Here is a 16,490-nt window from a genome sequence, read left to right as displayed (position 1 = left end):
AGCAGGAAGCCTGCTGTTGTGTTTGCAGTGTCTGTGTACTTCCTCTTCCCTCCTGTGTTACTTTGATGCAGCAAGAGCAATGAGAAATAAGTTAATTTTCTAATATAATTGCCAAAGCTGACTTGTAAAGTTTTAGTGTACAAGCTACTTTAGGTTTCAGGCTTCTGGACTAGTAGGCTTCAGGCCTACTTCTGTTTTGCTGAAATTAGTACACAAAGAGATTTTTGAGCCCTCCCTGAAGCAGAGTGTGTGCACACACAAACCATTTACCGTCTACAGAGCAGAGCTGGCACTCTCTCTGCTATTGTCCTGCAAACTTCCTGCAAGACGGTTACTCACTGGCAAAAGGTTAGAGGTAATATTATCCCATTAGTGGGATTTGGAGACCTTCAGCCTTTATTTGTGTCAGCCAAGGTGAAATTCATTTGGAGGGTGGCTGGAAAAGATAGGTGGAACACAGGAAGTCACACCAGCAGCTGCTGGGAAGCTGTTGTATTCTTTGTTTCAGAGCTACTCTACAGAGAAGCTCATCTTATTTCACTCTTTGGGGGGGCTTATTCTCCTTTCACCTACTCCACTGTAACAAAATGCAACTTGCAGGCAAGTCAAAGCAGTGCTGTGATCCAGGGTGCCTTTCTTCTGGTCTAGGGTACTGTCCAGTGAGTAGCTTCTCTACAAAGCCCAGATCTGCTTGCTAGCTGAGAGAGCACACTGCATAGCTCAGCTGATCGCCTAGGCTTTGTAGAAAGCCTGGTTAACTAGCCTTAAGCATTGGTTAACTACCCCTAACATGTGAATAGATGAACGCTACTGATTAATTCTGGAACATTATGATTGCATCTTGATTGGCTACATGGATTTTTGAAGTACTTTCACTATGTGGCATTTGTATAGACAATCAGTAGCACTATATGAAGCTCAAGAAAGAGATGTAATATTGGTAGCAGCAGCAAAGACATCTGTGCAGAATTCAACTCTTGGGCAGGAGGAAACTCTTCAGAGTTCCAAGGCTGTATATGTGCCATCAGCCCTTTACTGGGTAAACTAGCAAACTGGAAAAAGCATATGACCTTCCTGCTCTCAGTTATTATTTGATATTAAAAAAAAGTGTGACTTGTTGCTACAGTGCATGCACACATGACATCTGCTTTGGCTGTTCAGATATTGAACTCTGCTGATACCCACTGAGGAGATGGCAGCCCGACAAGCTGCATGAATGAATATTTGCTTTGCAGTCTGGTCATACAGACTTCGGCATACCTGTGAGCTATTTCAGCCAGCTTGTCTTACTGGTGGCAGAAGTATTTATAAGCAGAAGTGTTTGTCTGGCTATATGAATTATTGCCTAATATGAAAAAAAATAGAAGACTAATAAGACGAGCCAAAGGCTTTTGTTGATAGAACAACCAAAATTCAGAAGCCATGTTACAGAGCAAGGTATCTCAGCTCAGGGGCCTTACCTGCTCCACGTTGTTCTTCTGGTTTCTTCTGAGCGACCCATCCCACCAAGTTGATTTTGCTGCATGCTGATTTCTCCTCCTCAGGACGACATCGTAAGCGCCAAATCCTCACAGTGTTGTCATCAGAGCACGTGGCAATCTACAGTATAAATTTGTTTGTTGGAGTAACCAGGACACGTCTTATGGATCACTGGCCAAGTGAACTAGAACAGCTACACCTGACACACCATGCTGGTATGAATGAGGGTGAAGCCTGGTTGAGGGGATACAAGATTTGCCCATAAAACAAACAAAAGAACCCAACTCCTGTTTCATTACTGCACCAGACAGCAGTAGTTGCTTTAAAGCAGGCAAGGCTGACACCTTCATGTCTTTCTGCAAGAGAAATCAGTCACCAGTAACCGTTTGCCTCAATAAGGGCCAGGGCATATTCTGAGATCTCAATCACTCAGTGAACAAAAGCAGCCATGCTGCCTTTTGCACCTGCATCTAGGTCTGTCTCTGTTACTCAGGACCTTTTCTGCTTGGGGACAACCATTTGCAACACACTGAGAAGGTGACATTGGAAGGCTGTTGCACTAGCCTTAAGCACTATCTCTTTAGAGTCAGATGTCAGCAGTACCTGGCAGAAAAACCAACTCTGCTAGAAACTCTGATCTAGATTCCTGCCACAGCATCAAACGCTCCAAAAGGATCCCTGGAATCTCATCTGAAGCAGCAGCAGAACCCACCCAGCCCACATTTTATGGCTCTCTTCAGATAGATTAACTGGTGACTCACATGGGAATCAGCAGCAAAAAAAGGAAATGCTGTGGCCAAAGTTCATAGTAACCTGGATGGGAAAGTGCCTCTACTCTGACCTCTGTGACACCAATATTGACCCTAGAGAAAGCAACTTTGCCTCTCAAATGACTCCAAGCAGCTTCCTGACCTGTCTTAGCACCGCATTTTCTACTTTTCTTCATGCTTCGGCATCTGTACAATGGCTGACTATTTCTTACCTGTGTCAGTAACGATTTTAAAAGCTGTATTGGTCTGCATGTCCAACATGTCACAATCAGGATGCTGGGCTACCTCTAGATCACAGATTTCATCTAAAATGCCAATTCTCATATTTTTTGGGATCTTACACAACTAGAACAATTCCTCCTGTTTGCCTGCAAGACTCCCACCCTCCTACAGTGCAACACTTTTCGGAAGACCTGGTCCTATAGTGCAAGCTAGGGAAAGTGGCTGACTTTGCTTAATACTGTGGGATGAAAGAAACTCTGGCTATTATTAGGACATTGCCTAGGATTTTTCAGGGTTTGTTCTCATTTTGAGCTAGGCTAATCATTTGACCCAATCTCCTACTGCAGTTCTCTCTCATACGAGGAAAGGCTGAGAGACCTGGGGCTCTTTAGCCTGGAGAAGAGAAGGCGGAGGGGGGACCTTATCAATGTCTATAAATATCTGAAGGGTGGCTGTCACGAGGATGGAGCCAGTCTCTTTTCAGTAATGCCCAGTGACAGAACAAGGGGCAATGGGCATAAACTTCAGCACAGGAAGATCCACCTCAACATGAGGAAAAACTTCTTTACTGTGAGGGTGACTGAGCACTGGAACAGACTGCCCAGAGAGGTTGTGGAGTCTCCTTCTCTGGTGACCTTCAAAACCTGACTGGACACGTTCCTGTGCAACCTGCCCTGGGTGATCCTGCCTTGGCAGGGGGGTTGGACCAGATGATCTTCAGAGGTTCCTTCCAACCCCTACCATTCTGTGATTCTGTGATTCTGAGATTCTTCCTTATAGTGGCGCCTGGTACATAACTACTGACCCCATTTCACTGTAGGTTTTTGGGTGTACAAGCAAATATGTCACAAAACCAGCTCAGATTTCGAAAAAAGGTCACAATGAAAAGAGTCCACATGTTTTTTAAAGGGCATTCAAAACTTCTTGCTGCTCTGTACTAGACTAGCAGAGGTATCAATGGTCAGACAGGTAAGGAAGCTGTATGTGTGGAACCACAAAACAAGCTTTTGGCTTACGAGAGCCCTAATTAAATGGTTTCACAGTTTTGTTTCTTACAGGTAGCGTCTCATCAGGTGAGGTCTTTGTTCATTTACAATTTCCTAGGTCTTATCAAATAGCCTAAATTATTTGAAAATAATGAAGAAGTTCTCATACATTGTACTCATGTGACAAGCTTGGTTTACCGCCTCCCCAAAATGAACAATTTTGGAAATTATTGATGAAAAATTTCCTCCCAAATAAACAAATACTGCTGCAATTTTGAAAAACAGATGTTGCCACATCACATCTGTTGTTTCACAGGAAAGACAGTTTTACAGAAAACAAACCTTAGTGAAGTCTGAAGGACACCAAGCGATGGAGGTAACTTCTTGAGAGTGACCAATGAGTATCCGTGGAGGAAGGCTGGGCTCAGAAACCTTAAAAATTCCATAGAAAAACAAGGACACAATCAGAAGCCCTACAGCCTAATATACATCACTAAGAAAAGACCCCACAGCCCACCTGTGAAGCATGTGAATACTTTCCATCTGTCCTATATGAGATGGATAAATGAAATGCTCTCAGCGTCATGAGGCAACAACTGATGGAGCCCTAAGAATCAGTTCATGTTTCATTTCTAGAGGTGAAGCAGCTGGTCAGCACTGAGATGTACTGACTTGCCCGGAAACACTTGTCAAATTGCTGCGACACACAGGATTTCTGCCTCCAGAGTTGTTAGCCCAAAACACGACACAAGCATTTTACTATATTAAGTACCTCTACCTGTTCTATGTAAGATGCTTAAAAGTTTGAGAAGCTCATACTTTGAATCAGGATAGGCAAATATATTCTGCTGCTGTTTTACAAATGTCCCAATCACAAGTCAATGGTTTATTAAAAAAATAAAACCACCGACAAAATCCTATAGATGAACCTTCACTAGCTTCAGAATTGGCACTTGTGCAACTGCCAAGTGCCTGTACCTCCTCCAACGAACCAGCTGGACCAGAGACCCTCTTAAGAGTTCACAGAAAAGCTCCCTAAATTACTCATGCTCATTAAACTTATCTCTGTTTCTCTTAGATGCTTCACAAAAACCCTTCTCCTGTTCCACAGTATGACTATTAATCTACGATTACAGCTCATGTAAGTGACAGATACAGCTGAAGTTAGCATTAAGTGGCCCAAGGAAGAAAACACACACACATACACACACACACAGATTATATCCATGTTTTGCGTGCTTTCAGCAGGCAATCCTTTCTGAAGCTATGAGTCACCACTATTGATGTGACATTATAAGGGTTACTTATCAAGGGGATTTGCATAAATGACTAAGTGAATGAACAGATCCTTTACTGTGTGTGAAAAGGAGTAGACATTACATATAGATTTCAAAGGAAGATGCAAGACATCGGGGAAGGCTTCTGATTTACACACAAGTTTTTCTCTTGTGGATCACCTCCTACAACAGCCTGCAGAACCGCAATTGAATATCCAGCTTCAGATCTTAAAGTTGTTCTGATACAAACAGGTTCATCTTAACAGGCCGCTTTTTTTTTTCCTGGCATAGCAGAGGCAATCACTTGACTAAATATCCACTAAATGCCTTGGTCAGAGTATTCCCCTCACTGCCGAAACATGCAATACCATGGAAACGAAATCCTTATTTAGGGAATAAACAACAGGAGATCTCAGTGCAGAGAACACCTTCACTTACATTTACTAGCAATCTTGCCCTACATACATAACAGACACAATAGTGGTCCAGTAGCCACTGATTGCTGAAAGGAAAGCAGAGGAAGAGAATTACTCTTGCTGAGACATACTGGTTTTACACTATACTAGTGTAAATTAAACCAACTACACCCAACTTATATTACTGTAAACTAAGGAGGACGCATATTTATAGCTGTGTCCACTGTGTTTGGCAGAAGACAGTCGGCCAGTCTGCGCGTGTTAAGTCAGGATTAGCCATAGCACATGCTGCTTTTTGCCTGATCTGACAGAATATTGGAGGGGAAGTTAAAGCTATCATGGAAACGTTAAAAAAAGAAACCTAGGAAATGAGACTTCATTAGTTACTCTACTCACTGAAACAGCCCTTTTATCCATCTTCAAGATTAAGCATAAAATGGTGTATATAGTTTTATGCATCGTACGATACAGAAGCACTTAAATTCCAATGCTGGGATAGACCAAAAGGTAACTTAATATGCTCACCTCAAAGTGGTCCATACCAAATGACTCAAAGGACAATGGAAGTATATGTCTATAAAGGTCATTTTTTAATTACCAGGATGGTATCTCAGCTAGGTACCATCTTTGCTGAGAGAAACCTCTCTGGTCTCTGTTTTTTATAGTCTTAGAGTTGTTCAAGAGTCAGTTCATTAATCAATGGACTAGTAATTTAAAAAAACCCAACCAACCCAACACAATAAAGCAAGCGTTCATTGCCTGGAAGTGATTTATATATGGAAACAGATTGAAACAGCATCCTTGTCAGCAATAACTTCTAGCCACAGTGCTCCTTGGGAATTGCTGACCCAAACACAACTTAGCACTGCTGCAAAAGTTTCTCAAAGAAATGAACTGGGTGGAGAAGGTCTTGGTCTGCCTTTCACTCCTCTCTAGATATGGAAAGCTAGCACTCTTCATTAAGTTCTTTGCAACATTTCCTGTTAATTGCTCATGCAATATCTAACCATGTTTTTTTCACAGCATAGTAAGTCCTCATCCCAGGACAAGATACATATGTTTCAGAGTCAGTAAAATCTGCCAACATTGAAAACAAATTAAGAAGATCTGGGTATGACCAGATCTGGTTATGATCTCAAAAGAGGCAGTTTCGCTGGAAATCCCACTTTCTAACAGGACTATGGGATTAAAATAAAAATGATCATCTGATGATTTAATAAATATGCAATACGATCTGTCACTCACATGTGATAGCAAAAGAAGCCTTCTGTACACAAATGCATTTTCAATGTGCTTGAATGCATAAACTTTGAGATGTAATGACATCCTTGAATGCTCTCAACCCAGTCCCAGCCTGTGTTCCAAGAAAGTACCAAAACACACAAACGCAGGATGCGCAACTCAAGTTTGCACAGGTATTTTTGCTGAACTTGCACAGAACATAAGGAAGGTTAAAATTACATCACTTGGCATGGGAGTAGCCATGCTACCGCACTCCTGCTACTACTACTGAGTAAGCAACCTAACTGCTTACAAGTGTTCTGCAAATCAAAGAGACTACATGCTCAAACCACAACCTCAGCAGGCTGACCCTCTGCTCTGAAAAGTTTGTATTTTACTTTCAAACTCATCACAAAAGGGGTAAACAAGTCAGCATTCCCTAAAAATTACCCCAAACCTGAAATAGGCAGTCACCTTGTGATTTCTGTCTGTTCTACTTCAATAAGATGTCTACTCTGTTCCTATATGGATGTCAAGTATGGAGAACAGAACTTGAAGCACACCTTATTCTGAGATCCCTGCTATTAACTTTGTGACATTTGCATTTCCTACATGTCAGTGCAAGATGCCAAGTGACGAAGCCTCTCGGCTGTCAGACGGTGCTTTGGAATTTTGCTGAAGGCTCTGGCTGAGCCCTTGCTGTAATACAAAGGCTTTAACTACTGTAAATTAAGCATGAGAAAAAGCTATGTCTGAAGCAAGAGCTGGAAAAAGGGGAGGTGGGGGGAAAGAGCGCCCTTTAAAACAATTTAATTGTTAGGTTTCTGCAAATGTGCTCCATTGCTAAATATGAACCGAGAACTGTCTGTCTACTTGTCATAGCTGGATGAATCAACAGGATTGAAAGAGGATTTTAACGCTCATTAAAACCAGATTAAGATCAGCAACTTGCAATAAGCAGCAGTGATGAGAGACGTATTGATGGCAGGAGGTTAGCTCTGTTTTGCATTAAACAGTTACATCCAACCTTGACAGCAACAAACACACTCTGGGCACAACATGCCAGGAGCTAACGCCACGCTGCTTTGAGTAGGAGTGAGAGGTAGGGAATGTCCTACGTGGACATGAAGAGCAAATGAAACGAAAGAGCAGAGCAACTCCGGGTTGCATGGTTGGGTCTCTCCCAATTGCCTCACCTTCCAGATGTATGCGTTGCAGTCACTCGAGCCACTGACCAGGAACTGGTCATCTGGGCTGGTGCTGGATTTGATGTAAAAGGTCGAATTCTGATGCCCGCTGAAAACGGACACTGTGAAGAGAAAAGCAAAAAAAAAGAGAATAAAAGCCCCACTCAATGCACAGCCATGGAGTCCGTTGCGCAAGGAGGGCTGATCTTACAGGCTTTTCCTGCCTAGCCACATATCCTCTGGAGAAAGTGGTTGCACTGTTCCCTGCTCTGGGGCTCTGGCAGCAGGAAGTTTTTATTATTCAACTGGAGCCCTTCAGGCTTCCCAAATGAAGCAACAGCTCTCTCCACAGCATTAGGCAGCAGTGGCAGTTTCATTAAAGCTTTAGCTTGACCCATATCACAAGCAGGCTGAGACATCACCTGGGCTGCCCCACTACTCTTGTTAAGGTTTCTTGTCTCTTCCTCCCTCAGCCGCCGTCACCAGCCCCGCTACATTAACAAGGGCAGTCGTGCAGAAAACATAGCCTTCTTCTACCTAGGTGGCAACAAAGGTGCTTGCTGCTTCTTCCTTCTGCTGCCAGCATCTTTATTTCGTCAACAAAACTTGCATCGTGTCAGCCACACTCACCAGCTGCCTGCACCTAACACCTCAGTGGTGTTGGCTAAAGCCTTGAAACCATCGCCCTGAACGGCTGCCGTTCCCCCTATTGCGAGGACCTGAAGAGCCAGCAGCTGGCAGAGGAGCTGAGTGTGGATCTAGAGCATTTGGCCACACCATGTCCCATCCTCTCCTTGGGGCAGAAAGGGTGAGTTTCTTGATGTAGCACTAGGTGGGGCTGGCATCCCCTCTACCAGCCCTGTTTGAATATAGTTTTGGCAAAGGACGCGACCCACTGGCCAGAGGACACGTGGCTGCCTTTGGTGGTCTTCGAAAAGTTGCAAGACCCCAAAACATCTCGTTACCCACAGCTCTCTCAGCGCAGCGGTTACCAGACAGCATGCCCCTTCCTAAGCCAGACCCACCAGCAAGTCCTGTTACGGCGAGGGCCTCCTCACATCCCCCTGCAAACTAAAGCTGCCTCAAGACTAGGTAAGAGGAGCTGCAATCAGAAGAAAAGCCGGTGAGCGAGCAGAGAGGCACCAACCCGCGGGCGGGCACTGCCCTCTGCGGGAACAGCGGCACACAGAGAAGCCACACGTTTCACCCAGCTGGATGGATCGAGATTGCTCGCCAGCTTTTATTGGCTGCACACAGAAGGCAAGAGCTCCATGAAGAGGCCGAGAGTGGGATGCCCTGTGCTTCAGAGAGAGCCTGCTCCTGTGGGGAGACAGGCCAGTGAGTGTATTTCCACAGCTCAGCGGTGGCACCCGGAGTTAACCTCAACAACTAACCTATTAATATTTACTACTTGCACTACTTCGCGACTCTGGAAGCGTTCCCACCCACTAGACTTTCTTCCTGAAGAGCAGACAGAAGGACACATTGTTCATTTAATTTCAATTAACTGAGAGACTGAGAAAGGGCAGTGGAAACCAAATCACGTGTCTGGCTGGAATGCAGCTAATAAGTTTTGCTGCTTTCTGAGAAGTGGTCACTTGCCTATGACAAAGCAGCTTAGTGCACCAAAGGCTGTGGGCCATCTTGTCAACGTAAAGGTCACAGATGCAGAGCTGAAGGAATCTAAAAAACTAAAGCATCTCCACAATTCCTGGGGATGTTTTCTCCCAGAAACTGTAGTAGAAGCTAAACTTAAAAGACACCTTCAAATATCTGAATACAATATATCAAGTGATCATTTAAGAGTTTGAAAAATCAGTGACTGCTAGTAAGCAGAAGATTCAAACGTGCTTCAGGTGGGTAGCAACTGGACACTAGCCATTCCTCACCAAATAACTAGAGTCAACATGCAAACTACCATTAGTTTCTGTCTGGGTGAATGAGTATCTGCACTTCTGTAAGGTTTTGTGCTATTAATTTTATGTGGATGGCTTAACACAAAGTGTGAACAGCCCTTAACACGTGCCTTCTCTCCCGGGTGGCTTTAGACATAAGAGCCCAATGGAATAGGTTTCCTAAATGTTCAAGCTGGTCTCTCTAAGTCATAGGGAGAAACTTGCTTTTCTATGCTCTGTAACACGTATTTTTCGCAGCTATTTCCACAGATATCATGCTTACCTGGAGTGGTCCTTAAACTTGTCATACTGAACATGTAGATACTGTCATCAGTGCAGTTAGCAAACAGATTAGCACCGGTGGAATCCAAAACCAGGCTAGAATATCCTATAGGCAAAGATAAAAGTTCTTCATAAGAAAGAACTCCACAAAAAACATTTTGGAAAACAGGCATTCTCAAAGAAATGCCTAGAGAGGGAAATTTGGAAAGGATCTCTATCATGTATGAGATTGTCATTGGAAAGTTTGTTTGTTTGACAGAGCACTTGCTTGAGAAGGAAAGTTTCTAGAATAACATCTACATTCTCTCATGAGGATTCAGAGTGATATAGAGAGAGGAATCCCACCTTCAGAGTTGGCAAGTGATTTATTTGATAGTTCCAAATGGATAACAGGAACAACCAATTGTAGAAGCAGAGATTAAAAATAAATAGAAACCCTCATGCTTTGGTAGGACAAGTCATCCTCTGATTTGCTAGTGATTTAGGTTCAAGAAAAATCTTCCCCTGCAAGCAAATTATTTCACAACCAGCTCCTTGAGGATTTCCCTCGTTCTTGGGACTGACGTTGACCATCACCACGTCAGGATAGTTGATTAGACAAGTCATTGGGAATTACTGTGTTGCATCAGAGCATTGTAAGGCGTTAAGATACAAAGAAGCACAGAGCAACATGAACAAGAGCGCCATTGTTTTTGATAACAAACAGCTGCAAGTATTGTCTGACTCTGGAAGGTTATAATGTAAAAACCTAGACCGGTCCATTGTCTTTGCAAGATACAATGCAAAGAAAGAGTTCAATCTGACTTCTACTCATGCATCAGAATGACTAGCTAAATTCTACCTCAAGAGCTCTATTATTCCCTCATCTCCACTTCTGAAAATGCAAGTTTTTATAATATTTTTTATAATTTTTATATTTTTTATATTTTACCATTTTTATCATTTAGCACTTTCACTCTTCAACTTGAAAATTTGCTATCGGCAATCAAAATAGCCTGCTGAGCCTGTAAGTCTCATCTATAATTGGCTAAAAAGATAAGATACAGCACTGTCAATACTTCTTAAATTCACTTTGCACATTTAACAAATACATCCTTCAATAATTTACCAAGTTTGCGAGTACTGGTCCCAGGGTAGCAAAAAGACTTGAAAGGCACCGGGTCCTGACGGTAAGTGGCATAGTTCTTGCGCAAGTCCCATACCTTGATCACACTGAAATAGAAAAGCACAAGTGTTTTCAACTTAACAATTTCTTTTGCAATGTTGATAGGGCCTTCTAAGAGCACAGGAAGACAGGTTGCTCCTCCCTGAGGAGTGCCCAGTGCTAAGGAGCACAACTGAGCAGAAGCAGAGAAGAAACATGGTGAAAGCAAAAGAGTTGCTCTGCTGGGTATGGATGAGGAAGCAGCACTGTCTTCTGTAACTAGCACAAGATACAACAAGAGCCTCCAAGTCACCTTTCTTCAGCTAGTAAAAGGAAATACAAGGATGCCTTTATACTCCTGACTTCTAGTTTTAAAAATGAAGGCCTTCAAGTTTTTCTCCTCCTCTCCAGGAGCAAGCCTCTCTCATGAGCCATAGGCAGGAGACTCAATCTTATCTGCCTCAGAAAGGCTCTGACCACATCGAGTCCTGAGAGGGTAATATCCATGCTAATCACTGAGCCAGTTTGCTTGAGCTCCACGATGCTGCAATGGATCTGGCACCTGAAAGAATGCATCTTTTGTAACTCAAGGCAACATTTTCTCAAGCATGCCTACACATATCCAGGCACTAACCACGCACTTGCATCCCAAAACAGTTCACTGTCTAACAATAGTCTGTTTATGTGTGGACCCATACGTCCACAAGAAGAGAGAGAGATGATAAGAACTGCTCTCGTTCTGCCCCATAGCTAAGACACTAAAACAAGCCTCTACCACATATGCACCATCTGTCCCAGTGCTGTGATGTCCCGTAAGGAAGAAAAGCAACATTCAGCTTTGCCAACACAAGCTGGCAGCGTAGCTCTGCTGATTTTACCTAATAGTAACTCTAGCCTTGTGGGCCACTGAGTGATCTTAGAAAAAAAATCTCCCAGTGTTTTTGTGCCACTAAGAAGAACAGACAGAACAGACAGAAAAGCAGGCATCCTTCCTCCTTACCCATCAACAGCTCCTGCAGAGATAAGAGTATGCTTGTCCTGAAGTAGCACCACAGTTACACTCTGCTGGAAATCCTTAAAAAGAAAAGAAAAAAACCCAAACTTCGTTTTCTCTCAAGTTCAGCAAGATCTTGCTGCTTAGTTCAAGGCCAAATGAATACCAAGAAAAACTCCTCCTAGCGAGGCAGGAGAACCTGGAAATACCAGATACTATTTAGGACACAACAATCCTTCGAACACTCCCACCGGTGAAGCTGCTGCTGAGTGGTAAGTGTTTGGGGCAGCAGTTTGAGATTATACCTTATACCTCTGATTATAATCAGAGGTAAGAGAGCTGCCTTCATCACAAGATTTAATAGATTAAATAAGACCAGGTCTTACTCTAGTAAGGCAGTAATTTGAGTGATCAAATTAGGGGGGAAAAGAAAGAAAGAAAAAAATCACAACCCTCCCTACCTCCCCCATCAAAAATGGAATGCTGGCCACTCCTTTCCTCTCTGGAAAAAAAAGATGTATTTTCACATGGCATTTGCACAAAGATGGCTTTGATGGCACGTGGGTTGTTAGACAACGAAGCAATGTCTAAAATTAGCCATAGCAAGTGACTGTGACACAAAACCCTACCTCTGCAAAGATAAATGGAAGCATTTACCACATTCAAGCCAAATATTTCTCACAATAGTTACTTCGGAAGACTTCTATGAATAACATTGTCCTCAGAAGAGAGGCCTACATTTTGTTTGTTCCCCAGATACCTACCACCAAGGGAGCAAGTCCTCTTAGGGTCTGCCTTTTCTTCTTCGGTTTGGAAGGAGTCTGCTTGTCAATCACATTGTGTGCCCCACTGATTTGATTCACCTGCCTATAAAATCCATCTGAAAGAAATCAAAGACATCTCAATTCATAGTTTCTATGCAATTTTGCTATCACTTTATTAAAACAGGCATCAGCTTGGAATAAGTCCTAAAAAATAGCTGAGACTCACCTTTAAAATCTTTAATATATTCTGAAAACAAAAATTGTTAGTTACACACAAAACTGGTGAGAAGAACAGAGCAGAAAACAGGAGCACATATTGCAAAATATTACAGAGGTCAATGTAGTGTGGGTATTGAAACTAAAACTGGCCTAGGCACACTGCCTTTGGAAATCGTTACCCCTTGGTCTGGTCTTCAGCATGCATCCTGGAGCATTCAACTCATCTCATCCCAAGCAGAATTGCACTCACCGGAAGCTTTCCAGTGCTTTTCCACTCTATTTCATAATTTTCTATTTAGCTTTTGTCTGCTGTTTCTCACTTTATGAAACCTACTGCTTTACTAGAGTAAAGCAACTTTTTTACTTTTTTCCTATACCTTTCATTTTAATTATGTGGAGCCTCCCTTTTTCCTGACTTGCCAGTTTGAAGAGCCAGGGAACCTGGGACAGATGGAAGCGTGAGACACGTTCTGGCAGCACAGGCCAGGAAACTGCTGGGACAGAGCAGGGAACGGGGAAGAGGCACAAAAGCATGACCTGACTGGGGAAGGAAAAGCTCCAGGAAACAGAAAGAGAGGAGCAGAATGAGCTCACCCTGCATTTTGTAGGTGTTCCCACAATATATTCAGTTACTCCCAGCACTCACAAGCTCCTTTGCTCCTGCACTTTCTGCCTGCCTTCCTACTCTGGCAAGAGCCTTCCAGCTTTGCTTCATACCTCTGTATGGCTCTGACATGAACACTCTCACCCAGCCCACCTATTTCCATGCTGTTCCAAACAGGGATGTATTCTGTACCCCCTTATCTCCTTACAGGCTATTATCAGGACAGCTGCAAATCTGAGACTGTTACAAAGTGGAAAAATGTATTATACATAGAAGAAATACCTAGTCCATCCTTTTACTGTACTAAAGCAGTACACTGTGACAATCCTCCTCTTCTTACTGAAGTGTTGCCTATATTGTAATCAAAAGCATTAGTCCAACAAGTACATAAGTACTATTTTTTACATGAGATACCGCGCTTTTTTGATACATATCTGAAAGTTCCATTACCTTTCTTGTTGCATCTGGTATCCCAAACCATTATGTTTCCATCTCTGCCTCCAGTACAGAAGACAGCTGAGGGAGAGAAAAAGAGTGCTATTAGTTTTCAAAAGTGTTAATTTAATTAACTGCATGCAGTACAATGCCAACTATGTGCCTCTGCCTTTTCTGCCCCAACACTTGCGATGCCAGTCCTAGAAATATAAAAATCAGGCCATTGTTCTGCCATGCTTTTTGACTAGTTTCCTTACTCTTCCTATTCTTTTTTTTACTACTACTCTAGAAAACCCTGCCTATGAAAAGAGTACGTACACACTAATGTATGGAAGTAGGTATCATATCTTAAAATTGCCCAAGATCAGAAATGTGCAGATGTTAGCATCATGTCACTGTGAAGTTCCAACAAGTTAGTTTTACTTCACTGGCTGGGTCACTGCTCAGTCAGCCTGTGCTATTTGTAACTGTCAGCTTCTAAAGCCCTTTTTTAGCCACAAAAGTACTGATGTGCCAGGGGGAAAAAAGAAGGGAAAAAGAGAAAATATTTACCTTTCTCAAATCTAGAAAAAGCAACTGACTTGAGGCTACACTGGTGACCTTTGCATATGCCAAGAAGCTCACCAGCTCTCACATCCCACACCTTAGCTGTCTGATCGCCCGAAGCAGTGACCTTCAGAGGGAAAAATAAAAAGCTTTAGTCATTTTCTGCACACAGTTGCCAAAGCATTAAAAATAGTTAGATGGCAAAAGACTGCTTACAATCCTGTGTTCCCCTGGTACCCAGGCAAGGTCAAATACAGCATTTGAGTGAGCCTGCCACTCTAACAAGAAAAAAAAAGCCAAGATTAGTTCAGTGCATTGCAGCGTGGCATTCTGCAGCAGACTAAACAACATCAGACACTGAAATCAGAAAACTTGTCAACAGCTTGCCTTAGGCATGACAAATTACACAGAACAATTCACCTACTACTACTGTTGTAAGAGCACACTCACGCTGCTGCTTTGTAAAGAAGACTCAGCAAAATATATGAAAGGATTTAAGCACTGCCCACATTTATGATTAAACGACTTGCAAAAAGCTTTCTTTGATTCCAGTAAATCACATACTTGTCACATCAAATGACGATCATATTCTATATAACATTTACCCTTAAAGATGAGTTTGCTGGTAATTTGAGCTTCAGTATCATACAGTCTAACAAATCCTTCTTCATTTGCAACTGCCAGTACATGCTCCAAATTCGGGGCTGAAAAGAAATTGAAATGTATTTGTGTATTTGTAGATGATTCATAATCATGTCCCTGCTCTTTGTGAAGGGCCACAGACACTTTAAATAGGGTACACAGCAAATAGATGGCTGTGAAATAAACAGTATTTGCATAGCAATTTAAATGTTCAAAATGCAGAAATATTGGCAAGCATTTTTTCTATATGTTCCATTCAGGAACTACTATACATGGGCAATCGCAGAATCACAGAATCATTAAGGTTGGGAAAGATCATCAAGTCCAACTGTCAACCTAACACCACCATGCCCACTAAACCATGTCCTGAAGCACCACATCCACACGTTTTTTTGAACACTTCCAGCGATGGTGACTCCACCACCTCCCTGGGCAGCCTGTTCCAATGCTTAACCACCAATCAAATGGCTCCAGGAGTGACTTTTGAGATAATGGCCTCTTTCATCAGCTACAACAGTTCTCCAGTTATAGTTCTCTGTATCTGTAGTACCTATCATCTACAACCCCCAGCGCTTTCTGTGGATCTGAGCTGGAAAAGCAGGAAGCTGCCTTGGAGAAATGTATAAGCTCACACCAAAACTAGAGTACTACAAATGAAAGAGTTTTGCCCTAAAGCTCCAGGAGCTTCCACGCTTACTTCGCTCATCGTGTATTTACCGTGGGGAAATGCGACATGTAACAGCCTAGTGACATCCATCCACCTCTTTGATTTCTATGTACTACTCTCCATCCTGTTATATCTTTTATATATTTTGAACAAAGGCCAATTTTTCAACTATCTAGCCTAGCACTGTCACCAACCTCGAAACAGGTGAAGCTGAAACAACGAGACACTAAAATAAATGCTTTGTAGCTGCTTCTTTAAGGGAAAACTTTCCACCAGTATACCCAGGAGCACCATGACCCGATTTATATCACACCTAGGTGCAAGGACACTATTACCAGCTCACTTTAAAACAAGAGGCTCTGAAACCAAATCATGAGACATATTTATAAACAAAAAGCTGACACCCGGCCCCTAAAAGGGCCTTTCGGAAGGTCACTTTACCTGCAGAGAAGGTGCAGCCGAAAGGAGGGACCGGCATTCCCGTTTCCCCGTAAGACAGGTGGTCATCTTCTTGGCTGCACTGGTAGCTGTCCAAGAGATGCTGCACGGGAAGCGGCGAGGACCGACCTACAACGACACAGACGGACCGTAACCGCACCGGACACCACAGACTCGGACGCGAGGAGCTCCGAGGCGCCCACAGCGGCCGTTCGGGGGAGGAGGGGTTAACCCGGGGGGCTCCGAGATCACCGCTAGGGTAGCGGGCGGCCGCGGTACTCACGGGGCGGCGCGGCCGAGGC

General features: G+C 43.1%; 1 protein-coding gene across 1 annotated transcript in view; it reads right to left on the bottom strand.

Annotated features, from left to right (window-relative positions):
• The window catches only part of DTL (denticleless E3 ubiquitin protein ligase homolog (Drosophila)), a 21,179-nt gene extending 4,868 nt beyond the window's left edge, over positions 1–16,311 (bottom strand). The window contains exons 1-12 of the mRNA XM_010294063.1: positions 16,192–16,311; positions 15,047–15,145; positions 14,658–14,719; positions 14,448–14,568; positions 13,911–13,976; positions 12,638–12,753; positions 11,880–11,953; positions 10,844–10,947; positions 9,737–9,841; positions 7,568–7,680; positions 3,800–3,889; positions 1,461–1,599 (exon numbers count right to left, since the gene is read on the bottom strand). Of these exons, the coding sequence (XP_010292365.1) occupies positions 1,461–1,599; positions 3,800–3,889; positions 7,568–7,680; positions 9,737–9,841; positions 10,844–10,947; positions 11,880–11,953; positions 12,638–12,753; positions 13,911–13,976; positions 14,448–14,568; positions 14,658–14,719; positions 15,047–15,145; positions 16,192–16,228 (1,126 nt within the window). The 5' untranslated portion in view covers positions 16,229–16,311. The remainder of the gene's footprint in view (positions 1–1,460; positions 1,600–3,799; positions 3,890–7,567; positions 7,681–9,736; positions 9,842–10,843; positions 10,948–11,879; positions 11,954–12,637; positions 12,754–13,910; positions 13,977–14,447; positions 14,569–14,657; positions 14,720–15,046; positions 15,146–16,191) is intronic.
• Between the last annotated feature and the right edge of the window lie 179 nt (positions 16,312–16,490).

This window comes from Phaethon lepturus, unplaced genomic scaffold (genome assembly GCF_000687285.1).
Source record: "Phaethon lepturus isolate BGI_N335 unplaced genomic scaffold, ASM68728v1 scaffold23799, whole genome shotgun sequence".
NCBI classification, from domain to species: domain Eukaryota; kingdom Metazoa; phylum Chordata; class Aves; order Phaethontiformes; family Phaethontidae; genus Phaethon; species Phaethon lepturus.
Note: the sequence above shows the minus strand (reverse complement) of the source record. Positions and strands in the feature narration are given on the sequence as shown.